The sequence below is a fragment of the Microdochium trichocladiopsis genome (genome assembly GCF_020744255.1).
Source record: "Microdochium trichocladiopsis strain MPI-CAGE-CH-0230 chromosome Unknown B0I36scaffold_1, whole genome shotgun sequence".
Lineage (NCBI taxonomy): Eukaryota > Fungi > Ascomycota > Sordariomycetes > Xylariales > Microdochiaceae > Microdochium > Microdochium trichocladiopsis.
In genome coordinates this window covers 394356-413751 of record NW_025763544.1, presented here as the reverse complement: position 1 = coordinate 413751, position 19396 = coordinate 394356, and the positions used below count along the sequence as shown (strand labels likewise).

The 19396-nt window shown below is 56.4% G+C and overlaps 6 protein-coding genes across 6 annotated transcripts; 1 reads left to right on the top strand and 5 right to left on the bottom strand.

Annotated features, from left to right (window-relative positions):
• Nucleotides 1–880: 880 nt before the first annotated feature.
• Nucleotides 881–4475, bottom strand: B0I36DRAFT_234280 (SNF2 family N-terminal domain-containing protein; the record flags this gene model as incomplete). Its single annotated transcript, XM_046149291.1, has 2 exons — nt 881–1660; nt 1716–4475. The coding sequence occupies 2 exons, from the start codon at nt 4473–4475 to the stop codon at nt 881–883; spliced, it is 3540 nt and encodes a 1179-aa protein (XP_046017745.1).
• A 353-nt stretch (nt 4476–4828) lies between these two features.
• Nucleotides 4829–7961, bottom strand: B0I36DRAFT_309099 (uncharacterized protein). Its single transcript, XM_046152087.1, has 2 exons — nt 7052–7961; nt 4829–6994 (listed from the first exon to the last, which is right to left on the bottom strand). The coding sequence occupies exons 1-2, from the start codon at nt 7733–7735 to the stop codon at nt 5141–5143; spliced, it is 2538 nt and encodes an 845-aa protein (XP_046017744.1). The 5' UTR covers nt 7736–7961; the 3' UTR covers nt 4829–5140.
• Nucleotides 7962–10679: 2718 nt separating this feature from the next.
• B0I36DRAFT_370733 (aldo/keto reductase) lies at nt 10680–11770 on the bottom strand (the record flags this gene model as incomplete). The annotated part of the gene is made up of 2 exons (XM_046159938.1): nt 10680–11136; nt 11253–11770. 2 exons carry the CDS (start codon nt 11768–11770, stop codon nt 10680–10682), a joined length of 975 nt encoding a protein of 324 aa, XP_046017743.1.
• A 1121-nt stretch (nt 11771–12891) lies between these two features.
• On the bottom strand, nt 12892–15018 carry B0I36DRAFT_309092 (uncharacterized protein). Its single transcript, XM_046152086.1, has one exon. It carries the CDS (start codon nt 14889–14891, stop codon nt 13077–13079), a length of 1815 nt encoding a protein of 604 aa, XP_046017742.1. The 5' UTR covers nt 14892–15018; the 3' UTR covers nt 12892–13076.
• Nucleotides 15019–15512: 494 nt separating this feature from the next.
• B0I36DRAFT_357085 (uncharacterized protein) lies at nt 15513–17000 on the top strand (the record flags this gene model as incomplete). Its single annotated transcript, XM_046157745.1, has 3 exons — nt 15513–15556; nt 15627–15705; nt 15777–17000. The coding sequence occupies 3 exons, from the start codon at nt 15513–15515 to the stop codon at nt 16998–17000; spliced, it is 1347 nt and encodes a 448-aa protein (XP_046017741.1).
• A 228-nt stretch (nt 17001–17228) lies between these two features.
• Nucleotides 17229–19181, bottom strand: B0I36DRAFT_1138 (cyclin-K). Its single transcript, XM_046147928.1, has 2 exons — nt 18403–19181; nt 17229–18339 (listed from the first exon to the last, which is right to left on the bottom strand). The coding sequence occupies exons 1-2, from the start codon at nt 18856–18858 to the stop codon at nt 17458–17460; spliced, it is 1338 nt and encodes a 445-aa protein (XP_046017740.1). The 5' UTR covers nt 18859–19181; the 3' UTR covers nt 17229–17457.
• Between the last annotated feature and the right edge of the window lie 215 nt (nt 19182–19396).

The window sequence follows — 19396 nt, the reverse complement described above, 5'->3', positions numbered from 1 at the left end:
TTCATCACTATCGGGAGGTTCTGTCATGATTGTCACGCTGAAACGGGCAGCAACCGTACGATTACGACACTCGTTTAATCTCTAATATAATGTACTGCAAAACGAGCAGCGAGCTCTCTATATCGCCATGTCGGGCATTTTCCAACACTTTTGTACACAAAAAAGAACTATATACCACCTGTCACAGACCGACTCCGAGGGAGGCTCCTTTGCCGGCTTTAGATAGCAAGCCACCGCCTTTAATCATGTAATGGGAACCACTGACCAGGAGACTTCCCCTCCTGAGGATTCACCCCTGCGCAAAAATCAAACGCATTCACTGCCGCATCTCCCAGCCTCTGCGAAGAGTGCTGTTGTTCTACTAACCATGATCTCCTGCCGACCGAAAGCCAGTGCATGAATCGTTTTTATCCATTGACCAAACCTCTGTAAATATTCGTGCAGACAGCAACGATGGGCCCGAGGGAGATTGGCTGTTGCGACGCTATACGACATTTGCGAAGGTCGCCAAGTGCAGGTCGACTCCATCACGGGACAACTTCAAGTCACCTCAGCTCTGCTCGATTCATCCTCGCGCTTTCCGCGCACATGTCGTTCACGATCACCGATCCTCGATACTGACTTGGCTGTGCTGCGCCACATCACATGCCATTGTTCAGCTCTACCTGTGTGAATACGAAGACCTCGTATCTATTTCACGACAGATCCAAGAGATCCTGCAAACGCCAGCAAGACCTGAATCAAAAAAAAGCTGTTCTTGTTTCTCAGCAAACTTGTGAAAAAAATAACACCGTACTCCATGCTCTGGACCCTGTACCCCATCTGGAATACATCAAAGCCAATGACTCGAGCCACGAGGTCTACTGCACACGTTGCCTCTTCAATCAGCCCAGGCAACACGCACTTTCTTCTTCGGCCGGTGCTCAAGAGCCTCGGCTTCCTTTTGTTGATTCTCATCAACAGAGTCGCCCGCTAATGACAATGGCGTAGCCTCCCGTGTTGAGGATGTCAAGAGCGGACTTTCCGACCTCTTCATGCCCCCAAGACGGATCTTGAAGGGGATTCGGCCAGCCGGTCCGGGCAGTGAACCCTGGCCCTCTCTGCGATGCTCCTTGCTGGATAACGGGCTATTTGTGAGGAGATCCTCGTCAGGGTGCAGTTCTCTTCCAAAGCCTATTCCGAAGACGAATTGCGGCGCCTTGAGCATCGCCGACTGCGCCAGCCCATTCCCTGGCTCCGAGCTATGCGTCGTCTCCAGGTTCATAGGCATGATCTGGACGTTTTTGATCCAGTCATTGATCAGCTTGTCCTCGATGACCGAGTTCATCACTTTGCGCTGCTCTGCCTGGGTCATCGTCTTACTCCGGTCGACAATGACCTCTTCAATGCTGCCTTTCAAAACCAGAGTCTCAACAGTGACGGGCTTCTCCTGGCTAATCCGGCGAGCACGACCAATAGCTTGTGCCTGCACTTGCGGGTTGAGCACGGGGCTCAGGAAATAGATTCGCGAAGCACTTCGCATGTCCAAACCGAATGCAGCCTGGCTAATGTCCATCAACAAAACTCTAAACTTGGGGTTATGCGTGAATGTCGTGACGTATTGAGCACGGCGCTCGGCGTTGATGCCGGCACGTGCATAGATCAGATGGTGGATTTGCAGCTAATGTACTACCATTAGTCGTTGCAACAAATGACATACGTATCGTTAAACTCACAATTTCCAAAACTCCAGCCAAGTACCAAGCAATGTTGTCGTTGTCGTAGAACACAATGATCTGCTCATCGTCCTTGTACTTCACAATCGCATCGACAATGTATGACAGCTTCGCAGATACCGTCGAAATGATCCTCGTCGATGCCAATGCATCCGCAACAGTAATGTTGGCAGTATGCTGGTCTGCTTGCATGGCTGGGGAATCATCGTCGATTGCGATAAGTGCAGACTTTTCGAGGAGCCCAGACTTCGGTTTCGAATGACGATCGCTCCCGAGCTGGGTTTGTCCAGCTAACCCGGTGGACTGCGCATTCTGTCTCCGAGCCTGATCAGAAGACGACGTCGCCTCTGCCATTTCTAGCGCCTTTTCCCTCTTTGCCTGGCCCTCAGCGTCGAGTTGACCGGAGTCAATCATGCGCTGCAAAGAAGTTGGCGCATCAACACACGGGTTGAGAAATTTCTGCAAAGCAAGGACGAGACCAGCGTCCGTACAGATCAGACTGTCGTCACGGTTATCGAGAGCCCAGGCTCCGCCGTGCCCACCTGGAAAGTTCTCCACGTAAAGTGGCAGGGAGTGAAACTGGCTGCTGAGAGTCTTCAGGTGATTAGACACCGCTACATGGCCGAAGTCTATCGCTTGCCGTATAGCTTCTTCATCTTCTGGGCTGAGTGAGATCTTTCCTTTCTTCAAGAAATCCTCTGCCACGTCAAGAGCCTGCTGGATATCTTCGACTGTCCAAAAGACCCCGCCATAGAAACACGCCTGTCGCAAGTTACGAACAAGCTCAGCCAGACTTTTCTTCTGCCGTGGGTGGAACAAGTAGTCGATGTCCGTGCGCTGCGACTGCACAGAGTTGAAGATTATGACCATCGCAAACAGGTTCAAGGCCAACTTGTCTTGATATGAACCCTCGAGATACACAATCTTTTCGTCGACAGCCGGAAGTAGAGTACTGATGTCTGCAAGCCTGTGCCGCACAATCAGGGAATTCAGTGTCGACCTGAGCGAGTCGATGCGATTCTGACCTTTTGAGTGCTGAGCCGGGTTCATCACATACACGTTCCAGTCCGCTACAGTATCGCCAGCCTCTTCCCGTGTGTTGGCCCACGGGCGCACCCTCAAATACTTCGAGGCCATCTTGCCGATATGAACAAGATCGGCTCGCTGCGAGTCAAGGTCATTGCGCTGCTTCGCCTCATCGCCCACAATCAACTCTTTGACACCGTAGAGGTTTCGTGTAGGCGTTCCTGTCACAATCCACATGGCGCTGATGTAGAGCTGGTCGAGGACAATCGATGTACTACTATTACTCCGACTCCCCAGCTTGTGGCCCTCGTCAACAATAGATCGTTTCCACTGAATGTGCTCCAGAGGACAGTATATATCGCGGGGCGGCCCTTCGCCGTTCTTCCGCTCTCCCCAGATCCATTCGAGGCGACTCTGAGAAAAGAGGACAATGTCGTACGTCAACAACTCTGCCACACATGGAATCCTGTCGCGGTTAACAAGAATCAGCACCTGGAGACCAGTGGTATGCTTCTTGATCTCCTCCCGCCACTGCGTGACCAGGTTGTCAGGAACAACAATCAAGGTACCACTGCCGAGATGGATTTCCTTTGTCGGTGCCTCGCGTGGTATGAGACGACTGCTTCTCCGCGGCTCAACCAGAGGATCTGTCTTGACCTTATAGAACGCACGGTTGGCTGGGTCTCTGAGTGCGTTCAAGCATCGAGTGTGATCATGGCCAAGCTGATGTTGGATGTAGTCAAAGTATGGCTGCCAGGGAATAGAGCCTCTATTGGCAGCTGCAGCAGCCATGTCTAAGAGACTCGCCAGGCGGCGGCGAGGTGGATTCTCAGCAACGAATGGCTCCGGAGCGATTGTTGGCTCACGCCGCGTGCTCAAGATGAGGGCGAGGCACATCAATGTCTTGCCAGTGCCCATCTCCTCAGCGAGGATGCCTCCACGTGTGCCATCGTAGTAGCGAGGCTCCAGAAGAACTAGTCCAGTCACGGAGTCGTAGTACCAGGCTCTGCTATTCTGGTCTCGACAGCATCGCAACCTAGGGTCCATAACCCGGCCGGGCTCGAGCTCTCGCTGCAACATGAGCGCAGCTGACTTGCGTTGGTAAGGATAGAGGGTGGTCTTGAGGCCTGGGAGGTTGCTCTCAAGGATAGATACCATGGCATGGCGGGCATCAGGATCTGTGATAGCTTGCGGTTGAGGATCTGGCGATGGCACGTTGTTGAACATTGCCAGCAGATTTGAGTCTTCCGAGGTAGGAGCGCGCGTAGCGTCGAAAGGCGCTGGCTGCGGCATTTTGGCCACACAAGAGTGCCCAGCCCATGCTTCTGGCGAGTAGTCAAGTCGGCGGAGCAGCGAAGCCAAAGCCTTGCCGAGCTTCTCATCGTCCCTGTTGCCGATGGCATATCTGTCGACGTCGAAAGGCAGAACATAGACGCGAAATCTCCCTATTGTCTCGGCTGAGCCTTCAACCAGTCGAAAGGCCAACTGTATCCACTGCGTCTTCCATAAAGAAGCCGGGATGCGTCGTTCGCTGGTTCTCAGAAGGGTTGCCTGGATTTCTGGTGACAAAGTGTCGTGAGTGGCCTGAGCCGCTGGAACCTCTTTTGATCGAGCGCGAGTAAATGCTCTCCATTGGGTAAGATCGTAACGATCTGACAAGACTGTATTTGAATCTGTGATGGAGATATCGAGGCACCCCAGGGGCAGATACTTGCTGCTCCAAGGCTCGATCATGGCGGCAGCACAACGACAGGTTGCGTGTAAGTCAGCATGCAGGCGACAAATGAGACAGGTGGGGTATGAAGTAGCCCAAGACGCATGACTGACTATCACCCGTGCATCGAAGGAGAGTGACAGTAAAGAGGCGGCTGTGATACGTGAGCTTGTGATGTACGGATGAAGAGTGTGTAAGAGAGGAAAGGGCGTGATGCACGGAAGGCCGCGGTTGCCTTCCAGGCATCTGGGTCGTCCTGGAGGTGAGTGTTGATTGGCTGGGTTCCCCTTACATATGTGGGGCCTTCCTTCAAAAGTACCGCGCGCCGTACGAGAGTCTGACCAAGCGGAATTGCGTCTTTGTGCATGATATGCTTCAGCAGTAAGTTGTTCAACATGACCTAATTGAGGGCGTCCCGATGGGACTCAAACACTCAGTGAATTCCTGAAGTCGTCAAATGGTGCCAAAAATTGCGCGTATGCTCTAGGCTACAGAATAGCAACACCACTTGATACCAGGCTAAGGATGAATCTCACCAAAACTCCGTGCGGACAAACTTTTCCATCATGGTTAAATTTTCGCTCGGTATGACGAAGCCGTCAATAGGAAGAATCGAATATATACATAGCCGCCTAAAGTCTAGACAGCTGTGGGTGTCACTTTGAAAACAATCGCTAAACCGAACCTAATCGCTCAATCCCTCAAGGATCCTCTTCGCGTGCTCAATCCGCTTGCGAGCAATCCGACTCTCGGTGCTGGCACGACCCGACTCAGTCAAGCCTAATACGCACTTGCCTAGGCTAGCAACCAGACGCTGGACAAGGATCTGATCATCCTTTGACAGTGCCGTCATGGCCGCAGCAGTATTGTCCCCAGCCATGCTGTCTAGGTCGTAGAGGCTTGACGTTTCGCTCCGTGTGACGTCGTTCACCGGGTGATGCCCTTGCTCAGGCGAATCACGTGGTGTCAACACACCATTGCTCTTGGGCTTGTTGACGAGCGGGAAGCTCCGCGTCGTGCCAGAAGATCCTATGGAGGAGACCGATGGCCGATGCGCGGACTTTGGTTTGGGGTTATGCATCGAGGACGGAGGTCGAGAGCTTTGGTCGGATCCACTGTCGCCGTATGCACCCCCAAAGGTGGCGCGTTTCGCCTGCTCTGAGCTCGTGCGCGTGCGCTCCATCGAGTCAAAGAGTTGCTCAGCTGCATTGCTGGTGATGTTCTCATCCAAGCGGGTGCTTCGTCCTTCGGTAGCTGTGGCGAAGGAAGCTACTGTTGACGACGAGCCATGGCTTCCGCGCCGATGACGGACATGGCCCTTTTCGTAAATCGGAATGTCAGGACCTCGTGTCGTCTCTACAGACTCCTCGGAAGTATAAGTAGTATCGCTATTGCGTCGCTCCATTCGCCTGCGAGTCATGCTGCCCATGGCACTATGCAGGAAGAAGTGCTCGTAGTCAAAGGCGTCTTCGCGATCCTCGTGCGAAAGTTGGTGCTGAACAGAATCATGATACATCGAAGCTTCGCTGTCGCTACGAAAGTCCACGAATTCGTCCCGATAATCCTCGAATCCGTCTTCGGTACGCAAATCGTCCGTGTACTCGTCATCGACTAGGCTTGGGGCACGATATGGGATCACTTCGTCATCTTCATCGACCACGTCGACGAACCCGAGCATGGAATCGTCGGCGGTTTCATTGTCGGGTTCACTTTCTGGCACAGACACACCATTGGCCTCGGTGACCTTTTCGGTGTCTTGCTGGGCGCTAGCGTCAGGAGCTGGCCCTTGCTGCATGGGGAGGACTTCGGAACTCTGAGTTGAAGAACGCTGCGACGAGTACCACTGCTCAACCGGCGCATGCGTGAACGGACTCGGAGTCCTGAGGCTCTGCATACTGCGCCGCTTGAGGCTGTCTGCTCTCGCCTGGTCTCGGAGGGACGACAATCTACCTTTGAGATCGGTCATCTGTTCCTTCAGATCTCGCATCTGACTTGCCGAAGCTGAGCGGCGGATAGTTTGGTCGTGTGGCGAGAGCGCAGAATCTGGGCGAAGCTGGGAATTGAGGTCGTCGTGGGACTGGCTATCGCGCATCGCGCCGCCTGTAGGGGAAACAGAATGCTCTGTAAGGGTCTCAAGAGCCGGCTTGCTCTTGGAGAAACCAGTGTTCCCATACACAGGGTTTTTGTAATGGATATGCTCATCTTTGCCTTCTGTTGAATATTCACTCTCGTCGTCCTCGTTGGTGTCCTCATCAAAAGCGGAGGCAATATGGATATGCAATGGCTTACGATAGCCGCCCGCCGCGCCCAGTGCGCTCGACGAGCGAGGCAATTGTGTACTGAGCTTTGGTCCTGTTGGCACAGCGTGCTCACTAGACACTCTGTTGTGGCCGTAGGGGTTCCTGCCAGCAGGCTTAATCGCAGGTTCTCTTGTGACAGCGCGGTTAAATTTTGGAGAAGGGGTCCGATCAGAGTCTACGGATGAGAGCGTAGGCGAGGAGAGCGAAGAACGTGCTCGGTGCAGGTTCCCTTCCATCGTCTTTGGATTCGTTAGTAGGCTGTCTTGGATATCCCCACGACTGCGCGAGGAACTTACCGTCAACCTCCTTTTCGCATTGGCCAGGATCTGTTCTGCCCGCCTACTCAGAGCTGTGGAGTAGCGCTCGTCCATATTGCTGCTTTCTTGGAGCAGCAATGCCCGTTGGTGCCCTCGAGGCTCGTCGTTGTATGACTCTGCAACACTCTCCTCATCGTCGCCCTGAAAGCTGCTGCCTCCTACACTGACGCTGTCGTCGAAATCGTTGAAGTGCATTTGTTTCTCATCTCCGCCAGTTATAGTGCTATTTGAGTCCATGGATGCGCGACGTTGCCGCGCAGCCCTGGTTTCCTTCTTGCGGCCAAGGTGTTGCGACAGGGCCGTGGCGCCGACGGCGGGTGCATTCTTCTGTTGCGTGTATGGCCTGTACTCTGGTTTGCCACACACACTCTCCACCTCTGTGACCTCGCCAATGTCTGAGAGCATGGTGCCATTACCATAGATGATTGGAGTGGTTGGCGAGATCGGGCCAGCTGAGAAGGCTTGTGGTGGAAGCTGAAAAGACAAGTCGTGCGTACCTTGCCAGATGGCGACTGGGGACTGAGATCTCTCCGGCGAGGATGCAGAGTCGTCGTAGTAGTCGGGAAGAATCATATCTGGGTTTGTGAGAGTCGGGGACGCAGGCTGGGCGACATGCGCAACTGCGCCGGCCGCCTGCGTCGGTCCATCTGGTGTAGCAGGCATTGCCGGGAAGCTTCGTGGGCAATCGACGCAACGAGACAAGCTCTTACTGCTGATTCGACCGCTCGCGGTCGCTCCCACCAGAGTGGTGGCGGGGCAGCCGATGGCAGAGTGTCTGAGACAGTCTTAGTATGCGAGCCGAACACAATAAGACCTCCACCACGCTGACCGTATGCGCCAGGAGTATGCTTCGAAGGATTATCGATGATGGACAGACTAGGCCACGACCGCGGCCGGCGTCCGAGACCTGTTCTTGTTGAGATTGTGCGGCGCAAAGCGCGTGGGAAGCCGAAACGGAAACGTAAGGCAGTCGAGTACCGGAAAAGCGTCGTTTCGTCACGGATCTTCTGCTCGTCGTTGTCGTTGTCGTCGTCGTAGTAGTCGTCGCCTCGAGCACGAAATAATTGGCTGGGGAAATCCGTGCGTGTAGAAGCACAGATTGAAGTTGCAAAATGTTCGAGCGCGGTGTCCGAAAGACTGTCGTGGTTGTTGGTACCACTCGGAGTGAAGGTTGGATTACGGGAAACGAATGGAGCGGTCTAGCTGGCCGCGGGACGAGGCTGTCGCGAGTCTTGAGATTGCCTACAATCAAGGATGGTGCAGGATGCCCTGTTGAGTGCTCGGGCGCTGGCTGGCGAGCAAGCGAATGCGCACGCCGGGGCGGGCTGCGGCGTCGACGATGTTGAGCCTGGGGAAGTCCAGGCGGGCTTTTTGAGGAGGGCGTCCTCGGCGACTCATGCAGGAGCCACCTTAGTGCGGTCTGCGTTCGCAAGTCCGGAAGTAAGTTGGGACGATCTCACGCTGGGCCACGGTGGATGCGTCGCCAGAGCCAACAGATGCAGGAACGACACAGGGACGACGCTGCTCAAGGGCTGGGACGGCGATGCTCGAGATGCATCTCGCAATCTCCTCGCGGCATCCCCTTTCGCTCCCTTCCCATCACCTCGTGTCGGCGGCCAACAGCACAGCACCACAGCACGCACCCACAGAGGATTGCCTGCCTGCCTGCGCACACGCCGCCGGCCGACGACCCCCAAGAGCCCCGGCTACCATGGCCCGCTTTCTGCAAGACGATAATTAATGTGAGTGGGCGAGCTGCTGAGGGTCGTTCCTGGTGTGGGCAGGGTGCAGGCCCATGCCATGTGGCCGGGGTCGCCATGTCGCACAGCACTGCGGGCGCCGTGACTGGCTGTGTGCAACGCAACAAACCCTGCCACGCGCAAGGCGACCCACTGCGTGGGATGAGTGCCGCTCAAGCGCTCCAGGCGTGCGTCCTCATGCGGAGCTGCTCTGCTGCCCTCCCTCCTCTTTCGATAGTTCCACAGCCCGTGGGACCGCGCATCTGGACCTGCCCTGCCCAGCTCCTGCTGGATGCGGCCTGTTTCCGTGCCAGGAACCTTGGACAGCCAGGACAGTGGTGGGAGCCGGCGAGCCCATCAACAAGGCAGATCCCTCCCTAACGCGCCAAGTCGTCTCTGGTGTCACTGAGGCGAGGTGGTGCCTATGCGGCCAGTCTTCTCCAGCAAGGCCAACTTCCAAGATTCAGAGCAGGGTCACGGCGATACAGTGCATAAAGTCTCCGTCAGCATGCCATCCGATCCTTGAGACAGCGGGCTCGTCATCTCCGCCCTATCGTGCAAGTGCTTTTTTGAGGTTGCACCAAACAATAACTGGTCTGTTATCAAGCACAGAAAGCTCGCGTCAGAAAAAAGCACCGTCGCAATCTACCACCACGTCAAGCAGAACATGCCTTCTCGAACACCTCGAATACAGTTATGGAAGCTGCTTTCAAGGATTGTTTCTAGAGTGTTCGATCCCCAGTCAGGACGCGAGCAAGAGACCCAATGACTGGACGCGGTCAGTCGGGGATGATCCATCCTTCTACACGTCAAAGATTGCTGACGGGGTGGATGCAAGGACGAGGACTGCAGATATGCCGACTCTCAACAGTCGCTTGCCGTGCGCAAAATGGTTCGACTCGATTCAACTATTAGAAACTCAATCCCTCGTAATTTACGGCATCCTCGAGACACAGTGCAGAAAGCCGTCACCAAGCCCTATCTCCAGGATATTGATCACCCATACGGCTAAATGCACTGTGCAGCTCCGGACCCAGCTACCCGGTGGGCAGCACATTAACAAAAATTTCAGAGCTCCCGGCAGAAAGCACTTTTGACCCGCGCGCACGGTCGTTTCACTGTTCGTGCTTCTGCACACCCAAAGTGCAAGCCCAGGCGTAGCAACAACTTCGCCGCAACATCTTTGCGGCGAACAAATCCACGATCGTCGCCCGGATGGTTGCCCTCCAGTATTGTCGAGGCTGCTTCACCGCAGGTATCTGAGCACCAGTTCTTCCGTGCTCATAACCACCGGATCTCACGTGTGCCGACAAGAATGACCGCGGTATGCCATCCGGCCTCGATACCGACCACGGTAGGTCAATGATCACATCATCTGATTCACCACACTTCTCCCCAGCGGACATAGCTCCGTGTTATGCCAAGCACAGCTGCCGCCACGCTACTCCAGTCGATATGATGAGCACTCTAAAGAATTCTGCAATTCTGAAAAGGGGACAGCCCCCCTGCCTTTGCGTTGCCTCCGGGCAGTGCAGAGGCAGGACGGGCTTCTCTGATACTGTGGATAACTCTCTCGCCTGATCGCTGGATAGCAGAGCGTGCTTTGTGTACCGAAGATCCTCGCTCAAAGGATGTGATTGTCGGGGAAAAGGCACGCATCTCTCCGCGTGGTGGATCACATCTCTGTCTGCTCAAAGTCTTGCACGAGTGGCCCAAATTCGTCGGGCAAAGTTGTGTGGGCAACATGCTTGGTATTCTCTTTCTCCCAAGTGCCATAGACACATCCCCTCAGTCTAGCTTGACAATACAACCACTACTTTCCGCAGCCATCTCTTCCCCTTTGTACGCCTCCCTCCTCTGCTAAAGGCTTAGGTATTGCTCGGAATCTGCTCCGGGTACCGCTCCCCCGCGACTGGGAACTTTGCCAGGATCCGATCGATCTCTGCCATCTCGTCGTCCGTAATGTCAAAGTGCTTCGAGTTCTCCTCGACCCTCTCGGCCGTGGTGGCGCCGGGGATCGGAATGAACGTCGGCATCCCGGGCCTCCTCGACAGGCTGCGGACCCAGCTGATGGCCAGCTGCGCGGGCGTGCACCCCTTCCTGCGCGCAATGGCCTCGACCTGCCCGACGAGCTCGATGTTGATGGGGAACGTGTCGGGCTGGAAGCGCGGGTAGTGGCGCAGCATCGAGTCCTCGGGGATGTCGTCGATGCTCCGGATCTGGCCGGTGAGCAGGCCGCGGCCGATGGGCGAGTACGCGACAATGGGAATGTTGTGCTCCGCGCAAGTGGCGGCGATGCCGTTGGTGAGGACGTCGGTGGAGAAACTGTTGAAAACCACACGAGTCAGCCAAGAACAAGATCGAACTAGAAAGCCCTGGAGCTCGAGCGAGCTCAGTGGTGGCGGGGAGGAGAATGAAGAAGAAGTAGAACAAGCACTTACAGCGATACCTCGACCTCGACCGCGACAACCTTGACATGTTTGACGGCCTCCTTGAGCGTGTCCAGCCGGACCTCGGACAGCGAGATGCCGCCGACCTTGCCCGTGTCAATGTACTCCTCCTTGACGGTCCGGAACGCCTCTTCCATGGACGCGGCCTGGTTCCTCCTCGCAAACTCAAACACGTCCACCTTCTTGGTCCCCTTGAGCTGGCCCAGCATGTTGTCCAGCGTCTTGCGCACGCCCGCGGGCGACTGGTCCGGGTTCACGCCGGCCTTCATGCTGAGCACCACCTTGTCCGCGTCCTCGGGGTACTTGGCAAAGTACTCGGAGAGCAGCGTCATGCTGTTGTACTCGGGGTTGCCGTACAGGTCGCCGCCGTTCCAGAAGTTCATCCCGTTGGCCAGGGCCGCGCGCATCGCGGCAAAGGCTTGCTCCTTCGGGGGCGGGGTGGCTCGCCAGGTCAGGCCCATGAGGCCGAAGCCTGTTGGGCCGATCTGCTGGTCGTTGATGGTAGGCATTTGTGTAGTGTGTGTATGTGTGTGAGTATGAGAGGGCTGTTGTAATCACTGTCGTCGTCGTACTGTGTGTTGTCACAGAACACTGGAGAGATGGATGTGGAGGGTGTCGCAGTTGATGTGTGTCTGCTCGGAGACGACTAGGAGACTTGTCAACGTGCCAACACAGACTTATATACAGGACTTCGTGCCACAAAGCATTGCCCCCATTGAGTTCAAACCCCCCCTCAAAACCACCACCTCCACCACCGGTCTCGGTCGGAGACGTCATGGACCTGGCCCCTCCAAAAAGAGCCGGAGGCTCCGAACACACGGAGTTTGCCATAGAGAGCGCGGGCTTGTGCGGCGTTGGAGAGGAGATCCACGGCCCGGATTTAGTGGCCTCTGGAGTTTGTGGTTTGTACTAGTTACACCACGGGGTTTTCCATCTTTGGTCGCGCGGGGTCAAGCAGGTTTCCAGCTCCAAGCTCCGACAAAGAAAAGTACGTATGTGGAAGCTCAGGGGCGGCCCTGAAATCGGCGGCACTAAGAGATGGGCGTGGCGTGGAGCTCGGGAGCTCGCGTGTTGCAGGGGTGAAGGTCTTCCTGTTTGAGTCTAGCGTCACGCAAGAAGACGCACGTAGCCGGAGATAGCACAGGCCAAGCAAACATTGGCATACCCCCGCGATCCGATGTAAGCACTCTAAGCTTTCTTGCTGCAACCCTTTTGAGCCCGCACTAAGGATCCATTCCTCCGCGATTCAAGCAATAGAGATCGACTTGGCACGGAAATGAGTCCGAACAACGAAAACTCGTGTAATGTCCGTCAAGAGCAGCTATCGCCGGCGTATCGCCAAGTCCAGGTCTTCCGGGGCCGACTTGGACTGGTCTCAACGGTGTTGGGGGGGTCATGACGCATGTTCTGCCCCATCCATGTCCTGGCCTGTGGCTGCTGCTCTCCTCTCTTCTCCTGCATAGGCACGAATGAGTCCTATCTGGGACACATCGCATCCCGCGCAGCAACGAGCAGGTTATCGCAGCCCGCGGCACTTGAAACCCCAACCGCAGGCAACCGACGTGTCACTCGCTGGGCCCCTGCACTTCTCATTGGTTTGGCCCATCACTTGCAGGCGCGATATGGTCACTTCATAGGGCTAGAAAGTAGTGTCTTTTTCAGGTGTACTCGAATAATCCTGCCACCAAAACCTCGCTCCTTAGGTTCGCCGACCCTTGCACGAAGCCTTCCCGATAACCACCTCAGTTTATGTGCCTTTAGATCTCGAGCATTGTGGACCTTTGAACCAAAGCGTTCGTCATTTTACGCAGAGCCTTACTTCTTCTGCATGCCCGCAAGATACTGCTGGAATCCGACCTCGCCCAGTTTCTCGTCCTTGGCGTACACCTCGGCCGCCATCTTTGCCTGGTACTCCTTCATCCGCTCCGCATACTCGGGATAAGTGTTGCCGAGTATGCGAATCGCGAGCAAGGCGGCGTTGGTCGAGTTCCCAATGCCCATGGTCGCGCAGGGAATGCCCCGTGGCATCTGCACAATGCTGTAGAGACTGTCCACGCCGTCGAGAACCGAGGCCTTGATGGGCACGCCGATGACGGGCAGGTGTGTCTCCGAGGCGAGCATGCCCGGAAGGTGCGCTGCGCCACCTGCGCCAGCGATGATGACCTTGCATGTCGATGCAGACATCTCGGCCGCGAACTTCATCATCAGGTGTGGCGTCCGGTGGGCGGATGTGATGCGGACCACGTAGGGCACGGAGAACTCGTCGAGGATCTTGAGGCCGGCACTCATCACGGCAAGGTCGGAGTCCGAGCCCATGGTCATGGCCACCAACGGCAGCACCTTTGGTGTGGCTGCCGGTGTCGCCTTGGCGGAAGAGCCTATCCGCTCTAACCTGATCTCGTCCATGCACTTGATGAGTGGGCTGACCGTGCTGGCCAGCTGGTCGACCGACGAGAAACCTGTCGCTGTGATGTGTCCGATCTTGCGGCCCGGTTTGGAAGCCTTGCCGTACAGGTGGACATAGACATCTGTGAACGCGTCGGAACTGCCCTCGGCAAGCTTGACAAATCTGTCGTGGGAGTCCTCCTTGGCGCCGCCAAGGATGTTGAGCATGATTGCAGATGACACTCGCGGGCTCAGGCTGATACCTTTGCGTGGCACAAGATCCAGGATCGAGTAGATCTGTGCCTTGAACTGGGACATCTGCGGAACCGCCTCGATTGTGTAGTGGCCTGAGTTGTGAGGTCGTGGCGCAACCTCGTTAACCAGGATGCGGCCGTCTTTGGTCAGGAACATTTCCACCGCAAAGACACCGCGACCCCAGAGGCTGGCGATGACGTCGGAGGCAATCTTCTGAGCCTGCTTCTTGATTTCATCGGACACCTTTCTCGGTGGGTAGAGGACCTTGGTGCAGATGCTGTCCTCGTGGATGGTCTCGATGACAGGGTAAGGATGGACGGCCTTGAAGTTGCCCTCGCTGTCCTCAGTGCGCATGACCATGACTGCAAGCTCCATCTCGAAGGGCACCCACTTCTCGGCGTACAGTGGCTGATCACCCATCTGGCTCGAAGCCGTCTCGAGATCGGATGGGCCGTCAATCTTGTAGTTGCCACGGCCATCGTAGGAACCCTTGGCGCCCTTGAGCATGAACGGGTAGCCGAACTTGTCACCGGCGGCACGGAGCGAGGAGAGCCGCTCGCTGCCCTCGGCGATGGCGACCTGCTCAGCGACAGGGATGCCCTGCTTGGCAAAGTATTCCTTCTGCTGGTACTTGTCCTGAATAAGGCGAATTGTCTTCCAGGATGGGTGAACGGGCACCTTCTTCAGGACTGTGCCGTTGCCATCTGGTGAGGGGACCTCCACGCCCTTGGTCGCAATCTCTTCGAGGATGGTGGTCTCGACGTGCTCAATCTCGACGGTGAGGACATCGCAACGAGCAGCCAGCTGCTTGATCTTCTCCGGGTCCTTGAACGAGCCGGTGATGTGCAGGTCGTTCTGGTGCACCTGCTTGGCGGGGCACTTTTCCTCGTCGAGGATTGCGACAGAAAAGTCTAGGATGTTGGCCGCTTCGCAGAGCATGCGGCCAAGCTGGCCACCTCCGAGCAGACCGATGACAGGTTTGGCCGACATGTTTGTGAGATGGAGGATTGGCTGCCAGCAAGAGCCGGATTTGAAGAGCAACGAGGCATGCGCCTAGTGAGCTTTCGAGTCGCTCTTTGAGAAAGTGATCACAAGCAAATGTATGAGTCGCGAGAGGTGCGGCAGAATGCGCGGGTTTACTGGATTCAGCAGGCGGTCCAAATTTTTGGGCCTCTGCACCCCGCCATCGGAGCTCAATTGGGGGTTCTTCATCCAGATAAACGCCACTTTTTTTCCTTATCGAGGTTATGTCCCGAGTTGTGTAAGTAGTTTGCTGGCAACACAAGATAGGCTCCAAAACCATCTACGATATGATTGAGGATTAAGAGACTAGGGCTCTTAAACCCATAGACTGTTTGCCTCTCAGAAAGCCAGGAGTCCAGACGAACATATAAGCGTAAAGTACGTAGGTACAGGGTTTCATCGATCCATAGGTCCCGAAGCCCCAGTGCCGCCCTAAATTTCGTCATAGGTACTAGTGATCGACACTTGAAACACCGTGACTCTTCGTCCCTCCCCAGTGTATAGTGAAGCAGAGTACCACGTCGACGATGGTGCGAGGCAGGCACTAAATATCTGAGGCGAGCGCAATGAGACTACATGACACCCATCATGGACCTGGCACCTGAGGACGAGGCATTGCGCCCAACGCTGCAGTATGTTCACAAGAACGCATTCAAACATTCCTTGAACCTGGTAGCTCGGTCTTGCTCACACCCCTGGAAGCCCCCTCAAGATATTCGACCATGCGAGATCGCAGAAGAGATATGTGTACGCCTGCGCGCCCATGGTGCGGTACAGCAAGGTGAGTCATGAAGCCCATGAGCGTGGGCCACGAGATCGACTGCCTGCAAATACCGACTCACACTCTCACAGCTCGCCTTCCGCCAAACCGTCCATCACTACAACACGGACCTGTGCTGGACGCCCATGATCCTCGCTAAGGAGTTCAACCGCTCCACCATCGCACGGGACAGCGACTTCACCATCGCCCTGCCCTCCCTGGCTTCACCAACGGGGGCCTTGTCAACCTCCCGCCAGCCTCCCACTATTGTACAGTTCGGCGCCAATGTTCCTGCGGAACTCGCCCGTGCGGCGAGCCTCGTCGCTCCCTACGCAAGCGGCGTCGATCTGAACTGCGGGTGTCCCCAGTCATGGGCATGCGCAGAGACCCTGGGCGCCGCGCTGATGGAAGAGCGCGAGCTGGTGCGGGACATGCTCGTCACGACGCGGCAGCGCCTCCACGACGACGGCTGGGCTGTGAACCTCGACAGCCCCGAGTCTGAAGCCGCGACCAAGGCGAGCCCCAAGGGCCGCAGCGTGAGCGTCAAGATCCGCGTGCACGGGGACCTCCGCAAGACCGTCGACTTCATCGAGACCGTGCTCGGCGACCATGGCGGGAGCTCCCCAGGCCGCCGCAACGTCGACTGGCTCACGATCCACCCGCGCACGCGCCGAACCCCGAGCTCCACGCCCATCAGCGTAGAGAAGCTCAGCCTGCTGACCGACATGTTTGGCGACCGCGTCCCGATCCTCGTCTCGGGAGACGTCTTCACCCTGCGGCATCTGCCGTACACCTCACACCTCCTGGCGCCCGAGCCGACCTTTACCTCTCGTGCAGAGCTGGACCGGCAAGCCGAGGAGATTGACGATGAGCAGGACAGCAAGTCCGCCACGCCACAGCTGCGCCAGCCTTCGCCGTCGCTGGGCTCAGCGACTCCCACCACCGCCACAGCAGGTGTGGACCTGTCCGACGCAGCGAAGAAGGCTGCGGCCCTGCCCAACATCCCCAAGCTGCGCGGCCTGATGGCCGCCCGCGCTCTGCTCGCGAACCCAGCCCTGTTCTCCGGCCACGAGACATGCCCGTGGGAGGCTGTCGACGTGTTCATGTCGAACCTCGCCCGCGCGCCGCTGCCGCTCAAGTTGGCGGTGCATCACCTCACCGAGATGTGTGGCCCCGGGTACGGGCCGGACAAACGGAGTCTGCTGACGCGCAAGGAGCGGTCGTACCTCTGCGAGCTCGGCAATATGGTTGATGTTGTCGACTTTCTGGACGAGGTAAGGAAGGAGCATGGCGGAATCAGGAGACTGGACGTTTAGTGTTATACCACGGCGTGTTTGACAATATACACAAGTTCATACCAAAGGCGAAGTTGTTGTGGGCAGTTGGTGTTTATTCTGGCAGTTTGCAAGTATACACTCTCGTCTCCAAGGTGCAACTCATGGAGACACCATGGAATCCCATAAACCCCTCCCTTGTAACTGAAAGTACAGTTTATGCGTTGCCAAATACACACGATATGGGTCTGAGGTATCATAGTAGTGCGCCGTAGGTAAGGACCAATCTCAAAATGTGCCGCCTGGAATGATACTGCACCAAGTTCAATCCGGCCAGCGCGACACCCAAACGCCACCAGTCCTCGTCGCACGGCGGGCCGCAAAATGCCGCCGTGGAATATGCTGAAATATAAACTGACACACTGATATACCGGATGTGACGGCATGCGGTTTAGACCTTCCGCGGCCGTGGTCGAAGAAAATATCGAGTAGCACGACTCTATTCGTGTACCTCACCCTCGTCGTCTTCTGACTCCGTCTTCTGGCGTTTTGAGTCCCTGTCGTCCGTGTCCATGGCCTCAAACTCCTTTCTCTTTGACCTCGGCGATCCCATGCTGCCTGCACTTGTGCTCTGATGTATTGTGGGATCGTTGGCTGCTTCTTTGAGCGCGGCATCCGAGTCTCCAGGAGCTTTTTGAGACGCCTTTTCAGCTTCGATTTCCATCTCTTTCTGGTCTGCGCCGTTCGCTCGGACTTGTGGGCTTTGTGTGCCGTTTTCTGTCCTTGGGGTGACGCCATTGCTGGAGTCGTCCAGGCGCCGCCGGGTGTTCTCCAGGCTGAAATCCGACGCACCGTTGTAAGGGTTGTCTGTCTTGCGTAGAGGGTTCTCCTTGTAGAACTCGGCCACGGTTTCAATGGCCTTTGCGCAGTGGTCCTCATTAGCATTGATCGCCTTCCACCAAGATCGTTCGTGGATGTCTGGAATCTGTTCGCCAGTAAACGTGGCCGAGAAGAAGATCGCCGCAATCGCAATGTCCCGTGCCTCCATCAGTAGCGGTAACGAGGTAAGACATGAGTCGTTGCAGAATGCCCACGCGGCATGCCGGAGTGCCTTGTTGTGGATGACGCCAAGGTGACCTAGGGTCTCGTAGAGCTTGATGTGGGGATTCTCTATCATCAGGTCGAAGGTGAGATTCTCCAGCATGACCTCCTCGTACATGAGGATGCTATCTCTCCAGCGCCAGTACTCTTTCGATTGTTCATCGACGATGAGTTTCGAATTCTTCTGGGCGACTTTCGCAATGTTGATGATGACATCTTTGGTCTTTCGGCAGTTCTCCTCGATCTTGTTGGCAAGAAACAGTGCTGTCGCGGCGATGTTCTATAGTATAAAAGTGTCAGCGTGATCCACGACTATACCATGCGTTATTCGAGGAAATCATACGTAGTGATGCACGCCATGCTTCTCTTCCACTAAGCTGCTTCGCATGTAGAAGCGGTGGAAGAACACGCCCGCCACGTAGAGTGTGGTTTGGGGCAGCTCGAGCAGCACGCCAACCTGGTAGATAAAGTTGACGCCTTTTGCGCGCCGTAGTCTCTCCTCCGCTGGACTAATGCCGTCGAGGACACTTGGGCTGCTGAGTATTTCTTCGGGCGTAAAGAGCCACTGGTTGCGAGATGCCACTGGCGTTCTGGGAGTGGATTGGGAGGACGACGCTGTAGTTCGCGATTGGGAATGCGGCGGAGAGTTTCTGGATGAGAAGGTCGGGGGCGACGGGACGGCAGGAGGGATTTCGCGCCTCTTTGTGGGAGACTTGATGCGGTTGCCACTGAGGCCAGCAACCGGCGGCTGGTAGCTTTCGCGCCCGCCGGTCGGGCGGTAGCGGTCGATGCTGGCCATATATGCGCTGGCTGTTGACGTCGCTGTCCTTGAACGGTAGGCTGCGTTGGCGACGCCGAGGACGGGGACCTTGCGGTCGTGATGTCAAGAACTGGGGCTACTGGTAGAAGCCGTACGCGATTCGCAGCTGCAGAGACGGTGCACGCGGTGCTGTCATCGGGTGATGTAGTGTAGTGTGGATGCGCAGAGAGCCTGTGCGCAGGTGAGGCCTTGTGCAGTGGTGAGAAGATGGCGGCGGCAGCTGCGTCCGTGTCTGTGGTGTTGCGCGAGGGGTTGTGCTTTTGAGCGAGCCCTGGAGCATCTCTGTCGCGATGCGGCCTGGCGTTCGGATAAGGGCGAATGGGGCGTGGCAAGCGTAGCGTAACCACGAAATCATGCTGCAGGCGCAGACGCAGCCTGGGGCGGGAAGAGTGGGGCCGGCCCCCCCAGCTTCCAAGAGCGAGCCTAACGCGGCAGTCATGTGTCAGCTGGCAGCCCGTCACTGGCAGCCGGGAGTGCCGTCTCGAGCAAGTGCTCCTACCATGGACAGTCGGACGCC

Coding starts and splice junctions, on each gene's coding strand:
- B0I36DRAFT_309092 (XM_046152086.1), bottom strand. CDS start 14,891: ATGTCGGCCAAACCTGTCATCGGTCTGCTCGGAGGTGGCCAGCTTGGC.
- B0I36DRAFT_309099 (XM_046152087.1), bottom strand. CDS start 7,735: ATGCCTGCTACACCAGATGGACCGACGCAGGCGGCCGGCGCAGTTGCG. Junction 6,995..7,051: donor ATGCGAAAAGGAGGTTGACG/GTAAGTTCCTCG, acceptor ACGAATCCAAAG/ACGATGGAAGGGAACCTGCA.
- B0I36DRAFT_1138 (XM_046147928.1), bottom strand. CDS start 18,858: ATGGCCAGCATCGACCGCTACCGCCCGACCGGCGGGCGCGAAAGCTAC. Junction 18,340..18,402: donor AGCATGGCGTGCATCACTAC/GTATGATTTCCT, acceptor TTTATACTATAG/AACATCGCCGCGACAGCACT.